A 20366-nucleotide genomic window follows, 5' to 3' on the forward strand; every position below is an offset into this window, starting at 1 on the left:
ATTCTGGCTGTAAACTCTCCTAGCCTGTCTGCACTGGAAAATGCAGGAATATCTGTTGCAAGACAGTTCACTCCAGACTGTGCCTTAAATTTAGCTACACCCTAAACACCAGTTTTCCAGCTCACTGATTTGAAACTGAGGTCTTTGTTATCCAGTTTTTCTTCCTTCCAGGGGGATAGTAAACATTCAGTTGGTTTCTTGCTTTGCACTTCCACTTAGGTTTTTCTAAAGATGTTTCTGGGGCTAAAGCATGAGTTATGTTCCTCTAGGGATAAAACTCTTGGTCTGGAGTTATTTCAGTGCAGAGGGAAACAGGAGATTGCTCTGGGACAGAAAAACAGTCCAGGCAAAAGAGCAATTGTAACAAAGGGAAAGCAAGCAGGTTTTAACAGCTTTGCTACTTACACTGTTCAAAGCAGTCCCCGCTAACTGGAAAATGTCTCAGTTTATCAGGTAACAAGCTTGGAGATGAAGGCTGCAGTTGCCTGCTGGAAAGCCTCCCTTGGATATCAATTTCAAAGCAGCTGGAGTAAGTGTTGCCCCTTTTTTCTTGAGCCTTGACTGTACAGAGATGCTGAGCAGGGGTCCAGGAGGCAAAAATCTCACCCAGACCAGTGCTACAGAAGTAGCTCTGAGCACTGTAAGGATGAGACTCATCCCATGAGGCTGTTCAGGGTGAAGTTGGTCATTTGCTCAAAGCGTTTTACTCAGAAACAGATCTAAACGCATCTGAAGTGCTGAAGCGCCCTTTGACTAAAAACCCTTTCTCAGAAGAAGCAGTGATCCAGTGTCTTCTGTTCCGTGCCACTTCTGAAGTGCAATGAGTTCAAGTGCACAGCACACTCATGACCACTTCCACAAGGACAGTCCTCCATGTGTTTACTGCGTGTGTGGTTTCAGTAACCAGATATTTGCCTTTTTCTTTTCCTTAGTCTCAGTCACAACCTCCTCTCTATTAATGGCATTTACAGTCTGTTGAAGTCAGTAAATACCTGCCAGAAGACGATGGAGGTAGAAGCCAGGTATGTACGTCTTGAAGAATCCTGTTTGAGGTTAATCCCAAAGTACAAGTCTGAGAGTTAAGTTCTAGGATTTTTGAGTCACCTCAGAATAGGGGTGGGTGAAGAACATGTGCAAAGGTGATACACACATGGTGATGCATAGCTGTAAGCAGATTCTTTCTGAGCCATCATCCAGAATTTGGGAGGGTACAGAACTGTGGGAATACTAAAATACATTGGAAATAGGTGATGTTATAAAGTACTCTGAAATCTTGAGCCAGGTTATCACACAGTTTGGAACTTTATAATGTATGTAATCCCAGTGCACTAATAAAATTCTAGATAAATACCCCAGATAGAGGAATAATTTAACAATTTAGCAGCAATTAAGTGTTTGTCAAGTATATTGTATGAAAATAATCAAGAGGTAGTGTCACCTCTGTCTCACTGCCGTTCTGATCCTGTTCTCCTTGTGTTCCTTTTCCTCTTTTTTCATCTATCTTCTCTTCCTGAATTTTTCCTTCTCACATCTAATCTTTATTCCTTTTGATTAATGCATTTTAATCTCTTTCTACCTCGCTTTTCATGTTATTTTCCTTTATGCATATTTGAGGGGCATATTGCCCCTACTTTCCCGTATTCTCAGAGGCATGCATGAATTGAACTTTAGACTCATTGCTGTGCTCTGCCCTGGGAAGCTTATGAGAGCGGTACTCTGTGGAGTATGAAAATGTTGACTTGTGGAGTGGAGCTGGAAATTCTCCTAGTATTTTCCTTTGGAAACACCCTAGAGTTCAAGTCTAGTGATTTTGTCTGCACTTTCTCTAACGGTTTGGAGAAATGAGTCATCTGATATTGGATAATTTGATCCAACCAGGATTTAAAACTAGTGGAGATGATCTTTTGCTTGTTTTGGGAAGATTTTAAGTGATTGGTAGCACCAAAGTATTTTGAACAGATCTCCACCAAAATGAAGCATTCATAAAATAATTAATTTAAATATCCAGAATGTGACATTGATTCCTCTTCTTCTTCACTTAGCCTTTGTCATGAGACTGCAGTCCTGAGGTTTACAGAAGACAGAGAATTTGCTTCCCCTCCTCATAGGTAGAGTATGTGTGGAGAAATGTGTTTTTTTTCTCAGCATCTCGTTTAGTTCTTATATCCTGTTTATGTACCAAGGGTAACAGTTCACCTTACTTTCCCCCTTCCCCTGGAACCTAAAATTAGTACTCTCTCCTGGTTTTCTTAGCCAGAAAGTTGTCTACCTACTTCTATAATGTATGATTATATTTTATGTCTCTAGAGGACATTTCAACCCAGGATGCTAAGCAAAACAGGCTGTTTAATGACAGCTATGCTCTCTAATAATAGTGAACAGTAAAAAACCAAACAAAAACACAAGCAAGACCCACACCTCCAAGCAAAAATCCCAACAGATTCACAGATCTCTGCATGTTTAGAACTCTCGAGTTCAGTACACTATGCATTCCCTATCATGGTACTTGTAAATCAAAATGAATTTGGAGTTTTGTTTTTCACCTTAGAAAACTGTGAGTAAAAACAGCTCAGTCCAGATGTTTTAATTGAGAGGGGTTTGTTGTTGCTCTTGGAGCCCTAGGTTCGTTTATTTATTCCCGTGTTCTCCGTGAACTGAATCCACTGTAAAATAGCATTTCCCATGGTACACCTGAGTCCCACCTCTTATCTGGGGAGGAACATCAGGGCTATCATGGGAGGCAACCCAGTTATGGTTATGCTTGGAAAAGAGGGACAGCCTGGGTGAGACACATGACCTGTAACTCCTTTAAGGCACCAGATGACATATCAAACTTGACTATTTTGGAATCTGGATGTTGCATTTATTTATGAACAGTAGGGGTTTTTTTTGCACAGACACAGACTCTTTGCAGAAAACATGTTTAGGCAAAAGCTGAATGTTCCATCAAATTCTAGCTTAGATGGGAAGTCTGTCTTGTTCCCCTTCTCCCCAGTGGTCCACACTCTCACGTATTTGGATGATTACTGAAAGAAAGAAAAGTCTGCTGTTGGCAAGATACTGGTGAGGGTAGATACAGGTAAACCCCAGGGATCTGCCAAATTACTGAAGCATTAGTGTTTTACTCTTGTCTGCTTTTGTGTACACTTACTAGGGAAGAGCCTTTGTACCCTACTGATGACCAACAGGTTGGAGAAGAAAAACAAACACCTACTCTCTCAAAAAAAATAAGGTATTGTGGCAAATTTTCATTGTATTTCATGTATTTCCTATGTCTGGAACCTGCATCTCCAAGTTTGAATGGTGAATCACAAGAGAGCTGGTAAAGTCAAACGTTTGTGTCTGTGCTCGCAGTCCTAGCTTGCAGCACTAGAAGCTCTGTGGTTAGTGTTTGTGGTTTTCTACAGTAACCAAAGTAGATTGTACTGGGCTCCCCAGTGCAAGAGGGATGTAGAACTTCTAGAGAGGGTCCAGCGTAAAGCCATGAAGATGATTAAGGGATTGGAGCATCTGTTTTATGAGGAAAGACTAAAGCAAGCTGGGCCTGTTTAGCTTAGAGAAGAGGACATTGAGAGGGGATTTTATCAACCTCTATAAATACCTGAGGGGACAATGTAAAGAGAATGGGGCCAAACTCTTCTCAGTGGTGGCCAGTGATAGGACAAGGGGTAATGGGTATAAATTGAACTACAGGAGGTTTCATCACCATATGAGGAAGAACTTTACGGTTTGGGTGACAGACCACTGGAACAGGCTGCCCAGAGAGGTCGTGGAGTCTCCTTTGGAGATATTGAAAACTCGCCTAGATGTGATCCTGTGTAACATCCTCTAGGTGGCCCTGCTTGAGCAGGGAGGTTGGACTAGACGATCTCTGGAGGTCCCTTCCAACCTCAACCATTCTGTGATTCTGTGACTGTGGGCTGTAGTCTCTCATTCACAGAACTGGTATGATGATTGTGCAGTTACTGCATCAGCTCCTGCACGGTAGTCAGGAGAGCTAGCTGGTGGTGGCAGAGCTTGTGGCACTAGAGGAATTTGCTGCTGTTCATTGGAGAAATGCATCCTAAGACGGACCCTTTTTCAAATGCGTATCTGACCATGCTCTGACCCCAGCATGCATGTCTGTTTTGTAGCCTGTGGAGGAAGATGAAGTTGTGCCTGAAGTCCTCTATCCAGGATTTGGGGACCTGTTTTTTTTTTGTTGTTGTGACACACATTTCCTTTACCTTGTTGTGTCTCTTTATTCTATTTTTGAAGATGAGCTGAAAGTACAGATTATCAGTTGTTGCTGACAAAAAAAAAAAAGGCAAGAAATTTAATTGCTATCCTCATTTATATTCTGGCTTTCTGAAGGAATGAAGTTTACAACCTTCTTTATAATCCTGAAGGCCTGGACTGATTTCTTGTTTTCTCCTAGACTGACAGACTGTCATTTTCAAGCCAGTGACCTGGAGAAGCTTTGCGCAGTCCTGCAGGAATGTAGCAGCATCTCTGAGCTGGAGTGAGTCCTTCGTAACTCTTACGGTCTTTATCTGCATTTTGTTGGGATATTATGAAGATGGCATTTGTCTGTGCCAGAGTGTTGTACAGAGCATGTGGTAGAGAGATAGGCCTATGAAAGACATAGCTTTACGTGAGCTAGTATCCTTTGCCAAGAAGGCATGCAGTTGTAGTGCTCCCTTAGGGCAAAGGTCACAGCTTATAAATCTAGAAGGGGGCTGTTTAATCACGTAGCCTGACTTCAGGTGTTACAAAAACTGTAAAACCTTGCCCTGTCATTTTTGTCTTTTGGCTGGAGGATGAAGAATGCTACCAAAACTGGAGGTGGGAGCCTGTGTTTTGCAGGCGATCTCACGGTGCATACAGTGCACAAGGACGTTCAGTGCCAAAGCACTTGCTTCTGTTAGCACTGCCTGGGGGGGAGTGATCCTGTTTGCTAACACCAAGCGGTGAGCAGACCCAGCACTGATGGAGGGGTGTGTGTCATGCTAGCCCCCTGCCACACACAGGCATCTAGCTTTTATGGACAGAACAAGGACCAGCAGAGGCGTGTGGTCTGTGTAACACAGCCTGAGGGCTGGCTATTCCCTTAGGCCTGGCAACCAGTGAAAGAAATTTTGAGCTTTTGCTCTTCATAAGCAATCATATCTCTTGATTTACGTGAACCTTATAATCCTTATGTGTTCCTTCTCCAGGATTAACCCATCCTCTACCTAACAGCTTCGTCTGTTGGGCCTGTCCAGGCTGATTTTTACTTAGAGCTGTGACCTCCTGCTCCCGGGTAACTGCATTAAAAAGCCCTGTCAATATACTCGGCAGATGTGAGAAAAGCATGAGCCTTGAGCTGGGTTTCTGGTTGTCTTGTGCTGGTTAATGCCAGTCTCTAGTTTCCTTGTAGGCTTTAGTTGTAAACGAAGAGGGGCACTGCACATGATGTTTGTATGAGGGTGCCAGTGTTCTGCTTTCAGAGTTTTTGTTACTAAGAGCTGATTTTATACATTGTTTTGTTTTTTGTTTGTTTTTCTCTATGAAAATTAAATGCCTTTCTTTAAATCCTAGCTTATCAAATAATTCTCTGGGAGACGAGGGACTTTCACGGCTGTTTCAGTTCCTCCCAAATTTGAAAATGTTAAGGTCACTCAAGTGAGTAGCTCACATTTCTCCTTACTCATGGATTTGGTTTTGTGGGAGTATTGATAGTGGAAGCACAATGACATTTAGAAAGGGCTGTGAGGATCAAGTGAAGTTATAGTATGTGTTTGTTGAGGGTGGTAGACCCACTGAGCTCTCTGGTCTTTTCCCACCTTTAGTCCAGGCCAGATTGACTCCACTTGAAGCTTGACTGAGATCAGTGCCTGAAAGGCTGCATACTTTGTCTTCCTTGAAGGAGACAGGTGGTTTTGCGTGCAGGTGTCATGCCTGGTTTCTAAAACAGGCTGAGATCTTTAGCAGGCCACTGAATTTTTCCTCTCTCTTCTGCATCAGGAGAAAGAGCAGTCCTTCCTGTCATGTGGTGGGCATTTTTGGATTAGAGATGCTGGGGAGCTCCAGCTTCAGCAGTGAAGTCTGAATTCAACAATGGTGGATTGCATTAATCTGAGCATTTTACCTGGCACTGCCATCGCAAGTGCATCGTGCAGGACTCTGCTTTAAAGTGTATACTGTCATTCTGCTTTATTGTCCCTATTTGATTAATTGAACTGTTCTCAAACCAAGACCATTCCATTTACTTCTGTGCAATGAAACACACTGCTGTTATCTGTTTTTTTTCTTCCCTCCAGCATCATGCAAGATGCCCACTGTCACACTAGATACTGTAATAAACCTAATAGACCTGACCATGATCTTAGTTACTGTGGATTTTGTACTGCTACAATTGCAGTTACAGCCAAAGAGTTGTTCTTGCCTTGCATCAGTATCTTAAAACACAAGAAATTTAATTTAAACGTAAGAAAAAACTTTTGTATTGAGGATGGTCTAGCACTGGGTCAGGTTGCCCAGAGAGACTGTGGATTCTCCATCTTTGGAGACATCCGAAACCCAGCTGGACAACGTCCTGAGAAGTCTGCTCTATTTGACTGTGCTCTGAACAGTAGGGTTGGACTAGGTCATCTCCAGAGGTCCCTTGCAGTCTCAATTATTCTGTGATTCTCTGAACTCTAAAAGTGAGGGGCGAATTTAACAAACACTGGAGCGAGTCTTGTCTGCAGAACTTGGAAGTTCGAAACACAAGCAGGAAGGTGACAGAGAAGCAGGCTCTGAGAGTGTTGGACAAGGAACTCTATTATCAGTTGACACACTATAAATCATAGTAGTTCTGCTTGCCACAGCTGATTTCATCTCTTCTTCTTGTAGGCTTGATAACAACCGGATCTCCCTGAACTCTGTGTTTTGCTTAGCTCAGTCCTTATCTACACTGGAACACATTAAAACAATGAACCTCAGGTATGACCAAGAGTACTTTTCCTGTGTTTTTGTGCTATATAAGACCTCAAGCCCTGGTTTTCAGGGAGTGATACAGGAGCACTTGTCTTCAAACTCCATCCTTATTATGTTCTTTTCTGGTTACAGCTTAGGACACATGCAGGTGGTTCATCTAAGCTTTTGGGAAAGAATCAGGTAAAATCATACCCATTGATCCATCTAAGCCCGATATGTGAGTCCCTGAGATGTGCCAGTTAAAGGTTCATTTGTCTCCAAACTCCAGTGAGGGTGGTGGGAGCCGGATGGCCTTTTAGGGCTGATTGACAGCAGTTTGAGGCTGTGGAGCAGACGGTAGTATCCCACTGCTTGTCAGAGCTGCAGTCATCTTGCTCCTGGGCCAGGGCAGAGCAAATGCTCAAAATGGTGAGTGGATGCAAACCTCTCGGGAGGCTGGTAGAGAGGCGATAAGACCTTTCTTGTTATGGGAACAATATAAGCCTAATTCTGGGAGGTGGAGATGAGAGGCAGACTGGAGCATGAGGCCATTGCCACCACCTCACCCCCTTCTGCAGCTACATGGGAGCAATGGTATCAGCACAAATGATTGAGGAAACTGATCTTTCCGCAGGGACAGAAGTACCGGCAGATTGAGAAGAAATTTCCTGGTGCATCCCAAGCACATAGCAAATGGACGATGCTTTCGGTATGGTGGTTCTGGCCTCCCTCTGTCACCTGGGAGCACAGGGAGAGATGGCTGTAGGGTCTGTATCTGTAGTGTAATGTGTGGACCAGACCTGTGCCTCCAGCTGCGTTTTCTCAGAGGGTTCTCCTGTGCCCTGCCTGCCTTCAGAGGCAGACTCCACTCTCATGGGAAACAGCCTTTTCTTTCCCCTGCTTGTATGTCACTGATTGACTAGATGCAGAAATGGGGCTGGGAGGGGAAGATAGCATCTTTTCCGAATGGAGTTGCCTCTGTGAATAAGGTCTGTCTTTAACATCTCCCTCTTCCACCCCCTTCCCTGCTGAAATTGGTCAGGAAGGCCAGTCTCCAAAATAACACATGGTTACAAGGGAGAAGGTAATTTGGCAAAGCCAAACAAATTGGGCTAGTTGGTGTCAACCCAGACCAACAGGTGTTCATGCTGTGGGGCCACCAGAGGGTCACAGTCACATCCCAGAGGCAGCTGGGTGAATAATATACCCTCTTTGGGTAGACTTGGGATGCTACAAGTGTATATGTGAAAACAAATAGTGTATCTTTTGCTTGGCCATGCTGTGCAGGGGAAGCTTCTACCCCTAAATAATGGTATACAGACCTGGCTGGCTACTGCATTCATCCCATGGAGGCCTGCCAGCTTGTCACTCAGGGAGGTTTCTGTAGTTCCTTTCTTGGAGAAGGAGATAAAGACACCTTGTTGCTGAGCCTTTTTCTGGGAGAACTAAGACAGTGCTGAGCAGGTGAAGATGCTGTCCGGTATCCAGAGACAATTGATGTGTTTGTATCAGAGTAACACCCGAAGTGATAGAGTATTTTGGTGGCCTGGCTCTCTTAAGTCAACTCAGAGCTGGTAAAATCCTCTGTTTGTCACAGGTTTCGACTTCTCAGTCCTAGCTTGTGGGTAGCAAAATATATGTAGCGGAAATAAGAGAGTCGCTGAGGGCCTTGTCCTGAGGCTTGAGGCTCTGGGATATGAAGGGAGTGTCACCATACCACCATGGTCATGGGAAATGTTGAGCTCCTGAGTGCTTTGTTTGCTTCAGTCTCAGGGACTGCACGATGGGTCCTGAGGACATGACCAGGCTGTGTCAGATACTGGCTCATTGTACCCAGCTGACAGAAATCGAGTAAGTGTCGTGCACTCAGCAACCTTGTCTGTCTGTCTGTCTCCCCAACCCACAGATACAGATTCAGTGATCAGTTTAGCAGCTAATGTAAATCAGCTGTCCTTAGTGGAGCTGTACCCACATCTCTACAGCTGAAGAGCAGGCAGAGGAGGTCAGGGCCTGCATAAAAGAGTGTGAAGAATGGGCAAGTGAGGTCTTTTTCTCCAGGTGGAGTCCATTGCAGGACAGGAGATCATCATCTCCTGGTAGGGCTGCATCCTTGGGCAGCTAGCTGGATAACAGCTTTCAGAGCAGGCCCTGTGCAGCATAATGGATCTCTGAGTAGGCCTTCCACAACCTCCTAGAAAACCCCCCAAGGCTTCACCCAAAAATTTAGATAAACCCACACCTTCCACTGTCCTCTGTTTCAGTTTGTCCTTTCCTAAGCCTACGATGTCTGTATGTAAATGCCCCAGAATACATATGGATCCTCATAATCTTCCTCAGTTATATGGCTAGACATACATTAGCCTCTACTCCTTGAGGCCCAGACTTGGAGTACAGCCAGAGCAAGAGCACGTGGCCCAGTAAGCCACAACCAGCTCCTGAAGAGCTGGTCGCTCCAGGCAGGAGATGGGCACCAAGAAAGTTGGATGAATAACACTGAGAATGAAAATTGAGGAGTAACAAATAAAAATAACATAATACCAGTACTGCATGCAGGAAATACGTCAATAGCACCATTTTATGAACTTACAGTAATAGAAAAGTAAAGCTTTTAAAACTTGTTTTAGAATGTATCAATCTTACACTTACAAGGATTAGCCTATAAGGACTCATCACTCAACTTCCACAACATTCCAGGACATGTGCTTTTTGGTATTTGCCCTTAATGCCCACTTGTGCATGTTCACATCCATGTAGGTTTTACAGAAATCGTTACAAGCTGTCTGAGTTTCCTCTGTAAGCTGTTTCCTTCCTTGTTTTACAGTCTGTCTGGAAATTCACTGAGTGACCAGAGTATTGAGAGATTACTGAGCTTCCTGCCGTACCTCTGTCATTTAACACTCCTGAGGTAACGTTTGGGGTCCTTGCTTTGACAGCTGCCATGAAACATTCATTTGAAAAGTGCTGATAGCACATCATATTTTAGGAGCCTTAATCAGAAATTCTAGATTAACAAGCTAGGTAAAGAAAATGCAGGCTCACCCAGGAACTCTTTCACACTGGTACCTGCTTTATTTTGAGAAACAAAGCAGCACTGAACCTTTTTTCTTCAATGATACATATTAAAAAAAAAAAAAGGACAGGAGGACAAATACCTGCCTTAGGCCCTGCATCCCTGATAACCCTCACTTCAGCTGTCCCATGGAATGTGACTTCCAGCATCCATCCTGGACACATTGGAGAGGTGGGCGATCACCAACCACATGAAGTTTAACAAAAGCAAGTGCCGGGTCCTGCACCTGGGACGGGGCAACCCTGGCTATACGTACAGACTGGGCGACGAGAGGCTGGAGAGCAGCCCCGCAGAGAGGGATCTGGGGGTTGTGGTTGACAGCAAGCTGAACGTGAGCCAGCAGCGTGCCCTGGCAGCCAGGAGGGCCAACCGTACCCTGGGGTGCATCAAGCACAGCATCACTAATCGGTCGAGGGAAAGGATTGTCCCGCTCTGCTCTGCACTGGTGCGGCCTCACCTCGAGTACTGTGTGCAGTTCTGGGCACCACAGTACAAAAAGGACATGAAACTGTTGGAGAGTGTCCAGAGGAGGGCTACGAAGATGGTGAAGGGCCTAGAAGGGAAGACATATGAGGAGCGGCTGAGGTCACTGGGCCTGTTCAGCCTGGAGAAGAGGAGGCTGAGGGGGGACCTCATCGCAGTCTATAACTTCCTCGCGAGGGGGAGTGGAAGGGCAGGGGACCTATTCTCCGTAAACACCAGTGATGGGACCCGCGGGAACGGTGTTAAGCTGAGGCAGGGGAGGTTTAGGCTGGACATCAGGAAGAGGTTCTTCACTGAGAGGGTGGTCGCACACTGGAACAGGCTCCCCAGTGAAGTAGTGACTGCACCAACCCTGTCTGAATTTAAGAAGCGTTTGGACTGTGCACTGAGTCACATGGTCTAAACTTTTGGGCAGCCCTGTGCGGTGCCAGGAGTTGGACTTGGTGATCCTTATGGGTCCCTTCCAACTTGGGATATTCTATGATCCATAATAGATGTAGGCCTTGTCAGTTGACACACAGTGACAGCTGTGGTGGTTTTACCTTGCTGGGCAGCTGAGCTCTGCCACAACTGCTCTCTCACTCCCCCTCCTTAGAAGAAGAGGGGGAGAAGAGAGTGTGCTGGAAAGAAAAAAAAAAATTCACAGGTTGAGATAAGGATAATTTAATTAAAGGGAAAAGGAGGAGGGGAAAAACAAACAAACAAAAAAACAAGCAGGCAATGCAGAAGCACAGAGAAAGAGAAATTACTCTCTACTTCCCATCAGTGAGCGATGTTCATCCATGTCCTGGGAAGCAGGTCCTCAATACATGTAGTGGTTGTTTGGGAAGACAGACGTCTTCATAACGAGAGCCCCCTGCCCTCTCTTTCCCCTTTCCCACCTTTTATGTGTATGAGTGTAACACCATATGGTATGGAATATCGCTTTGGTTGGTTTAGGTCAGCTGCCCTGGTGATGTCCCCTCCCCGCCTCTTGCACACCCCCAGCCTGTGGGGAGGGAGTCCTGATGCTGTGCCAGTATTGCTCAGCAATAGACACAACACTGGTGTGGTACCAGTGCTATTCTAAATACAAGTGCAGAGCCCTGCACTGTATGGGCCACTGCAGGGAAAGTTAACTCCATCCCATCCAAACCCAGTACAACAGCACACCACAGAGAGCGCCAGTGCGTGTGGTCGGCATCTTTCAGCTCTGCCCCTGTAGGGATCTGGCATCCTGCCACACGTGGGACCAGAAGTGTTTCCTGGCAGCATATTGGCCATTTAAGCTTGGAATTTAGGTTGGAGAGGTGCTGTCAGGGGCTAGGGCAGTCTTACCATGTGGACAAAAAGCCCAGAAGGATTTTTGCCATCTCCTGCAAGTGGTTGTAGCATGGAGGAGCTGCAGTGACTGAATTTGCTCACTCAGCAGGCTCTTTCCAGTCTGGAGTCTCCCTAGTCCAATTGGCCACCCTTTACCACCTGAAGAGGAGGTGTTCAGTGGATGCCCTTGGTCCGTACTCCCTTTTTAGTTAAAGGAAACTAAAAGAGACGCTACTTTAGTCAAAGGAATGCTGGGTTCCCATGCTCAAAACCTTAGATCCTTGCTCAGCGATTCTGAATTAAATGGGCTGGATCCAGGCTTTTGCATCACAGAGATGGGAAAATTGGACCATGCATATAGAAAACGTTCTTCCTGGGACCTAATTTCATTCTTTTTTCTTTCTTCTCCTTTTCAGTATTAAGAACAGCACATTTTCGCCACATTGCACCATCTTATTCACCAACTCTATCGGTCTCTCTGAGCGGATCAGAAAGGTAGAAGTTCGGTAAGATACTTGGATTGGTTGGAGTCCAGCAGTTCAGCTTTAAAGGAATTACAAAGCTTGTCTTCTTTGAAGACCATTGCTGAAGGACTGTCTTTTCTCTTTGCTTCAGGTCAAATCAAAATGCTTTTTTGCATTTAGGAACGAGCGCACGAAGCCAGAAGACATCCTGCAGGTACTGGCATAAAACAATTATAATTTGCTTGTTTTGATTAGGCTTGAAGCATTAGTGCAAGTAGCCAAATCTCCTCTTGTATGAATAAATGTATGACGCCTGGACTGGTAGTCAAGGAGCTTGGTCTTGTAAACAAGGCTTTGGGGCTCAATTCAGCTGCCTAAATGCAAGTCCGAGCACATTTGAGATGTACCAGGATAGCAGAGGACTATACCTTTCTTGAGTGGTAACTGGACCATTCCTGGTTATATCATAGAACCACAGAATGGTATGGGTTGGAAGGGACCTTAAAGATCATCTAATTCCAACCCTCTGATGTGGGCAGGGCCACCTTCCACTAGACCAGGTTGCTCAAAGTCTTCCAGGAATGGGGCATCCACAGCTTCTCTGGGCAACCTGTTCCAGTGCCTCACCACCCTCATAGTAAAGAACTTCTTCCTTATATCTAATCTAAATCTCTTTTAGTTTAAAGCCATTACCCCTTGTTCTATCACTACACTCCCTGATAAAGAATTCCTCTACATCCTGAGTAGCCCCAAATTCTGCTGTATAAGCAACTGGTTTGAGCCCTAACCGCCACCATTTTCCCAAATGTCAGTCTCAAATTCTGGGTAATAGACGCTCCAGATAATCATCTGTGTGATGTGTATGTGTTTGCTTCCTCTCTGGGAGCAGTGGTTGCAGGGTGCCCCTGTAAAGAAGGCTGTAACAGTAGAAGACTGACAGGCAGCATATACATAGGAAAAATGTGAACAGATCTGCTTCCCACCTGCAATGCAGGGTTTGTCATTACCAACCTCATGGAGGTGTTTCAAACACTGGCAAGCTAAGGACATTCAGTTCATCTTGGTGAATGTTTCACAGACACTGCTGTAAAAAAGCAACTGCTGATGGGCAGCTCTCAGTGTTCAGGCTGAACTTGGTGGCTGAATGTGCTTTAACTCTCTTCCTGTCTCTTGTGCAGGCTGACGGACTGTGCTATCAGTCAAGGGCAGATAGAGGAGCTCTGCAGAGTCCTGGAGCAGCATGGGCGGCTGGCAGAAGTAGAGTAAGTGGGGCTTGGGTTGTCACCATGACCTAGAGTAGAAGTCACTGAGGGAGAGCTGGGTCAGCATGGTTCAGCATTGCCCTGGGTTTCCCAGCTTCTCTGCCTGTGCATGTGTGCTCCTTCAGGCTGTTTAGAAATTGATTAGTAATCACACAGCTCCTTTATATATATTGAAGAGGACTTGAGATGGAATTGGACGATATCCTTGGGATTATGACTCTGTGGTCATTTTGAGGTATTGGATGCTTTGTTTGAGCTCTTCTCTGAGACTGTGCTTGGAGCTCTTCATTTGAGCTTGCTCTGGAGCCCATGCATGAGGAATTTTTTTAGGGCAGTAATTTGTATTAGACAGATCTTCAGAGGCTGAGCTGCGTTCTTTGAAGCTTCTCAGAGGAGCGTTACTGCTTAAAAGGCTGAGTTTTGTTTTTCCACCTTGTTCTTTTGCCTTTCAGTCTCTCCAGGAATCAGCTAGGGGATGAAGGGCTGAGGTTCCTCTTGGACCACTTGCATCGAGTGCATGTTACCTGTTCCCTCAAGTAAGAAAACATACTGAATCTGTGGGTTCAGGGAAGCTCTTGAGCCCTTCCCTGAGCACAGTGCCCCAGTGGAGCAGGAGGTGCCCTAATGGAAAAGTGCTCATGCAATCTCTCCTGAAGCTGGTTGTCATGCTTCTTGTCCAGTCCTGCCATAGGAGGTAAGGTCTGAGTGAGCCATGAGCACAACTCAAGACCTTTGTAGGCCAGGGCAACTCACGGGTTGATCCAAAAGCTGCTGAAGTAAGTAAAAGTCTTTCTATTAGCATCAGTGTCCCTGAGGCCCTGAGAGCGATAGCATGACAGAAGTTGATGTAGTCCCCTGAGTCTTCAGTACATTGTCCTCTCTGAGTGCAACATGCAAGTTGGCTGTGTCACCCAAGTTACCAGTGCTTTGTCTTGGAGGGGTTTCATGCATGTAGCACCAACCAGAGGGGACCAGCACCCCACAAACTGCTCTGCTTTCAATGCCAACTTGAATTTTGAACTTCAGTTTTGCCTCTCTGGCTAAGGAACTTGGGGACAACCCTGATTCTTAACACCTGAAAAATCTTTCTTTTCTCTTTGCAGTCTCAGCCATAATAGAATTTCTCAGGATGGAGTTCTGCATCTCATAAATGCCTTTGCCACATCTAGAAATATCACTGAAGTTGTGGTCAGGTATGTGTCTCCTGACTCTTCCCTGCATTTTTCCTCTTAATTACCCTGGACTTTGTGATCTTTAAGTAATAATTACAAGGACCCCGTTCTGAGCTAACTTTATGTCCATGTGCGTGCAAAGCTTTTGCTTATGTCTGTTTCTCCAGCAAATACGGCCCATTGGCTCTATGCTTGTGCTGAAGTGAACTGCTTTTTCTGACAGATTAAAGTCACAAAGACCCAGCTTTGTGACTTTAATGCTGCACTTCATGCACTTCATGCTGCACTTCAGCACTTATCATTGTTTATGTTTACGCGGAGCAGCTGGTCCCTTGTGAACCAAATTTAACCATGGTCACTTTCATTCATTCCTGCTGTTAAATATAGGTGCCAAATCTCTTGGCTGAGTCATTTTAAAGAAGCTAATTTTTCTGTTTCAGCTCTCCCCAGAGCTTGGCAGAGGAGCAGAGAGTGCAGGGACAGCAGGAGGCAGACAAAAGCAGGGCAGATTAGGATTGCTTCTGCAACCACTAGTGCTGGCTTATGCCAATTTAGCGTTAGTGAAACCTTGTCGAAGCATTCCCCTGGGTTGATTTATCATACTGAAAGGTGAGCTGGCCTTGGTCACTCTGTCACTGCTGTGCTCTGTTGCTTTGTGCAGTTGAATGTACTGTTAAATTCTGACCATGGAGACAATAGTCGTTTTCTCTCCAAATCCTATACTCACATGTCTTCTCTGTGCAGTTTGTGCTCCAAAGCAACTTTACTCATGAAACTGACAAGCAGAGATGACCCAAGAAAGATTTTGAGGTAAACAGTACAGACTTTTTCTTTGGTGATTTATTTGACAAAAATGCTGTCTTGTTTGTTTAGGGAGAATCCCACATCCCTTTCTCTCATTGCTTCCCAATGACTGTTCCTCATCTCCATAGCCTGCTGAAGGTGTCACACAGCCTTGTCTGCCTTCACAGCTCTTATTCAATTGTCACCTTGGTTGTTAGATTGGGGTGAGACCCAGCTATCCCACTCCACTGCATGCTTTGCTTTCCCCAATGAAGGAAGCAAGGTGTGCGCATCAGAAAGGACCTGTGGTGTGCTCTGGGAGGGTCTCTTGTCTGGATGACCACAATCTTAGGGTGTTCTGTGGTGTGTATCTGCTTGGTGTCACTGCAGTCAGTGGGTTCAGTCACAGGACAGGGTCCTACAAAGAGCTGCACCTTTAGGACGCACATTATGGAGGCCCCTGTGTCAGAACATTCAACAGATGTTTTTGAAGCGTTGCCAGAATTGTTTTGGAAGTCCTGTGAGGCATTTGAGGTTTTGGTATGATCCTTCTTTTTTTGTGAGTAATGGTTGTGATACCTGAGATTTCTGGGTCAGAAAGCCTGAATTGTTCATAAGGAACCAAGACCATTCTCTTTTGCATCCTTTCAGCCTCACGGAGTGCAACTTTCAGCCAGAGCACTTGGAAAAGCTATGGTTAGCCCTGGAAAAGTGCACCAGTCTGACAGAATATATGTGAGTTAATGGCTGATGAAAAGCCTGCATGGACCCGTTGGGCTTGTTTGTAAGCTGTTCATTATAATGATCTTTTGTTCTAGATCCTCAAATAACAACATGACAGTGCATGCTGCAGAGAGGCTTTTACATTCATTGAGGAAAACTCCAGGTCCTCTAAAAATCAGGTACAGTGTCCCTGTGCTGTTTTAGATATTAATATGGGACTGGTCTGATAATCTAAGATGTGCTTTCATCAAAAGTAACAGTGAACTGTACTTCTTCAAGAGATAGGCAGTGTTAGCGTGAGAAATTCCCATGGATGACTCTAAGTTGTTGGCATTTCAGCTTTATCTCCTTGATTCATTACTAAGCATAATGTAAAGCTGTGGCCATAAACTGTGCTGCCTTTGTAGACTTTTATCTGCCTTACAAAGAAGGGTTCTAATTCTGTGTGAACACTTTCATACCATGGTCTTAACCAAACCTCACCAGAGCATCCTACAGTTCAGCTGGGTAACAAGTTTTACTTCTCCCAAAATGTGCTTATTTAGAGCCACAAGGGCCAGGCTCCTTCTCATTGCTGTCAGTGGTAGGCATACAGAAGAGAAGTTTGCATCCTCCTCTACAGGGGCTGCTTCTCCTCTGCTCTCCGTTTGCATCCTGTTTCCTATGTAGACATGACTTTGATGAGCAGAGCCCCTGCTGTGTATATTAGACTGCTGAGCACTCAGCTGACAGAGGCAGAGAAGGATCTGTGCATGTGAATAAAGCAGAGCTGTCTGTTTTGTGGTTTACAGCATAAAAGAGCCATGGGTATGTAAAAAAAGTGTCACAAACCTTCTTGAGCTGGCTGTCCAGGCCTGTGGAAATATTACTGCGATCATGTAAGTAGCACCTCAAGTTCTGGTATCTTTTAGATATTTTCTTTTAGCCTGGGACTTGCAAAGAAACAGTATTGAAGCCAGCACTTCAACTTATTCTTTTGTTCTCTATGCTCTGACTCCGCTGCATTTGTAAGCCATTAACCACCTTAAGATGACTTTGACCCAAATGCCTGGCAGGTAGAAGTTCTTAGAAAGTTTGTGGTCACACAGCTTAGAGGTTCAGTGGAAAGGAGACCCTGTTCTTGGTCTCCCTTGGGAGAAAGGGTGCCCAGGTATGTAGTCTGTATTGGGCACAGAGAATTCATGCAGCAGAGGTGTGCTCTCCCCATCGCAGAAAAAGCTGCTGACCGAGCTTGTGCTGTACTTGAACATCAAAGAATCTGTTCACAGAACAGGGCCATAGCAAGCAGCTCTGTGACCTATGCTGCCCGTGGACCGGCTCATTTACAATTAGAGGCTGTTTTTTTAGTTTAGACATTGCAAACCTGTTCGGAGATGTATGGTTAGCATTCATATAGCAGCATAGTCTTGTCCCATCCAGTGCTCTGTTTTTCTTCTTTAAAACATCATTTGCTCTCTCAAGGGTGCACAGGTATATGATGTTCTCTAATCTCTATCTTCCAGGATATGTAAAGATAAAAGCCTCTTCCAATTAGGCGTAAGGTTCCCATGCTGCCTGGAGAAGGTGGAATCAGTCGTTAGCAGGTGAGAAAGCATCTATTTGTCATTTTCCACTTGTTCTGCTGCTCACCATGGGATGAAAAATACCTTCAGAGTGTCTGAGGCTCTCATCTCCATATGTTCAGTTTCAGAACACCTCTGCAGTGTTCTGAAAGGCAGAGGGAACCTTATTCGTGCACATGTGATTTGCAGGCCACCCATACTGGAACTACCTGAGGCTAGAAAAAATCTTCCTACCTTCCCTGCAGGACCAGGATTGCTCACTCAGAAGACTTGAGCACTTCAGAGACTGTTACAACATGTTGGTTTCTGCATGAACTTCTAGGGAAAGAACAGCATCAGTGTCTTTTTCCCTTTGTGTAGTTGAAGAAGGCAACACTGATCTTGTGCAGTTGGGGAGGGCTGTGTTTCACTGTGCTAGACTGTGGTGTAGGCAAGACAGAAGGAGAGCCTACAGAGGGCATTTCCCAAACCCCGATCTGTTCCTAAGCTTGGCCATAAAGGGCACCAGCTGCTGCAGTGGGAAGGCTGTGTATAACAGTGGGAATTGCTAATCATCACTGTTAACTTGTGTGTGTTTGTAACCTGCAGATCGAATCTACATGAGCCAGAAATCAAGCGTGCTTGCTTCTATCAAAGGGTTCTTGAAAAATGCATCCAGCTTCAGGAACTGAGGTGAGTTGCTAGGCATCACAGATGATTTGTGGGGGGAAGAGAGTAGCTTTTCTTTTTCTGTTCATGAGGGCATACAGTGGGTCAGGGGAGAGGCCAGTGCAAGGTAGCAGTCCCTACCCTCTGGATCCCCTACCTTGAGTGTTTGAATGGAAAACAGAAAAGACCCATAAACCTAACGGTTTCCTGGGGTATCCCTTGAAGGCATCTAAATCTCCCCTGTAACCAACTCATCTGTGCTTTCCCATTATAGCTGGGAACTACAGTGGGACCTTGTCAAGTGTCAATATCTTGACAATTCTTGAGTGTCCCAGCACTGGGGTGCTTTAGCCGTGGGCTTGGTACAAACCTTTTGTCACCAGTGGATCATCAGCTCAGATATGTTCTTCTGTTCTTGCAGATGGTCTCATGTTGAGCTCCACGATGATGACACAAAAATTCTAGTCACTGTTTTGCTACCTCTTCCAAAGCTGAAGAAGTTTGAGTACGTTCCCATCTGTGGTCTCTTCTTTATGCTTTATGGTTTGCTCAGCCCCGTGCCTGACCCTGATGCTCTCTGAATCGCTTTGTCTGGAATATGGCCATGAGCTTTGTGATCTCTGCTGCGCTATGAACTATGCTTGTGAACTCAACAGCTCTGTGTAGTTTGTGTTGTAGGTGGTTATAGAGCCATTGTTTGCATGTTTCGAGGTTTTCCTCTTTTCCTTTTAGCAAATGAAAGTGATTTGAGATGGAGACCTTGGCTTTTGTTTACATTGTACATAATTTTATACTGCCCTACTACATAAAAGATTTTTCTGGTATGAGTATCATTCAGTCCTTTTCACAGCCCTCTTCAACTGTTAGCTCCAAGTTCATAAATGAGAGGTAGGCTTATAAAGGGTATCTCTGTCCAGTAGAATGCTGGGGAGATTGGTTAGCCCAGAGACGGTCTGTACATGTATATCCTGTGTCTTAGACATCTCTCTGAACTACCCACTCCTCGTAGTCCTGTACACGTGAGATGTGGAATTCTCTCCAAACTCGTTGGTCCCTGATATTGGTCCCTCTGCTGGCCAGAGTTTGGAATGGGACAGCAGGCCTGTCAGTGAAGAAGTAAACTCCCCTTTTTCACTGTGCTGAGAACTGACCTTCTTATCTAATCTTTGCTATTTCGCAGGCTGACCTCTTGCAGTATTATGCCAACTGGAATTGATTACTTGATCACAGGCTTGCAGAAGTGCCAGGCCATTGAAGAGCTCAAGTGAGTGTACCAGGCTGTCCAGTGTCTGCCAGGTCTTTCTCAAAGCTTTAGTTAAACTACACACGCTCCTGTTTGTACTATGTACAGATGTAGTTTTCCTTATGGCTAGAGGACTTCGGATAGGGAAAAAGCAACTATGCAATGAAGGATGGATAGGAGAAACAGAGATCAGTGGTCTGGGGCAGGGAACGTCGAGTGAAGAAATCAAGTGTTTTGGTAGCTGGTATTTGCATGGATCATATCCCAGCTGGGATATGTGATTCCAGTGTGGCAGTTCCAGAGCTAACATTTTGCTCCTGGAGGATGATCTGGTGGCCTGCATACAGAAGTGGCTTTTCCAGGCACCTACATGTGAGGCATCCTCCTGTTACAAAGTGCCCCTGGACCACAAGGGCTTTGCCCTATTGTGGGCACAGTGGCACCCTGCTCCAGAGGTTTAGGATTCTTGATGTTTTATCAGCATCCAAAAGCATCCAGTAGAATTGCTTTAGGGAACAAAGCTGAAAACTATTCACAAGGACTAGAATTCACTCCCATTTCTCTTCCACCCTTATACTGCTCTCTTCTGCTCTGAATGCTTTCATAGCTGCCCATGGGTAGTTAGTTGTTCCTGTTATTTTGTCTTTTAGCCTGGGCCACATGAAACTCAGTGATGCTGCCATTCCTAAGCTTGTGCTGGGCCTTTGTAAAATGCCATCTCTGAAAAGGCTAATGT

General features: G+C 45.2%; 1 protein-coding gene across 4 annotated transcripts in view; it reads left to right on the plus strand.

The window, feature by feature from the left end:
- Positions 1-20366, plus strand: part of NLRC5 (NLR family CARD domain containing 5) — a 55240-nt gene that overhangs the window by 22494 nt on the left and 12380 nt on the right. For all 4 annotated transcript variants that reach the window (XM_048068869.2, XM_048068873.2, XM_048068871.2 and 1 more), the window contains 25 exons: positions 446-529; positions 933-1022; positions 2043-2108; positions 3155-3232; positions 4418-4501; positions 5560-5643; positions 6856-6945; positions 7072-7119; positions 7553-7627; positions 8686-8769; positions 9740-9823; positions 12190-12279; positions 12389-12451; positions 13416-13499; positions 13952-14035; positions 14603-14692; positions 15416-15481; positions 16106-16189; positions 16273-16356; positions 16969-17055; positions 17680-17760; positions 18328-18411; positions 18809-18892; positions 19568-19651; positions 20281-20364. In XM_048068869.2, coding sequence (XP_047924826.2) covers positions 446-529; positions 933-1022; positions 2043-2108; positions 3155-3232; positions 4418-4501; positions 5560-5643; positions 6856-6945; positions 7072-7119; positions 7553-7627; positions 8686-8769; positions 9740-9823; positions 12190-12279; positions 12389-12451; positions 13416-13499; positions 13952-14035; positions 14603-14692; positions 15416-15481; positions 16106-16189; positions 16273-16356; positions 16969-17055; positions 17680-17760; positions 18328-18411; positions 18809-18892; positions 19568-19651; positions 20281-20364 — 2016 coding nt within the window. The remainder of the gene's footprint in view (positions 1-445; positions 530-932; positions 1023-2042; positions 2109-3154; positions 3233-4417; positions 4502-5559; positions 5644-6855; positions 6946-7071; positions 7120-7552; positions 7628-8685; positions 8770-9739; positions 9824-12189; positions 12280-12388; positions 12452-13415; positions 13500-13951; positions 14036-14602; positions 14693-15415; positions 15482-16105; positions 16190-16272; positions 16357-16968; positions 17056-17679; positions 17761-18327; positions 18412-18808; positions 18893-19567; positions 19652-20280; positions 20365-20366) is intronic.

This window comes from Anser cygnoides, chromosome 12, assembly GCF_040182565.1.
Source record: "Anser cygnoides isolate HZ-2024a breed goose chromosome 12, Taihu_goose_T2T_genome, whole genome shotgun sequence".
Lineage (NCBI taxonomy): Eukaryota > Metazoa > Chordata > Aves > Anseriformes > Anatidae > Anser > Anser cygnoides.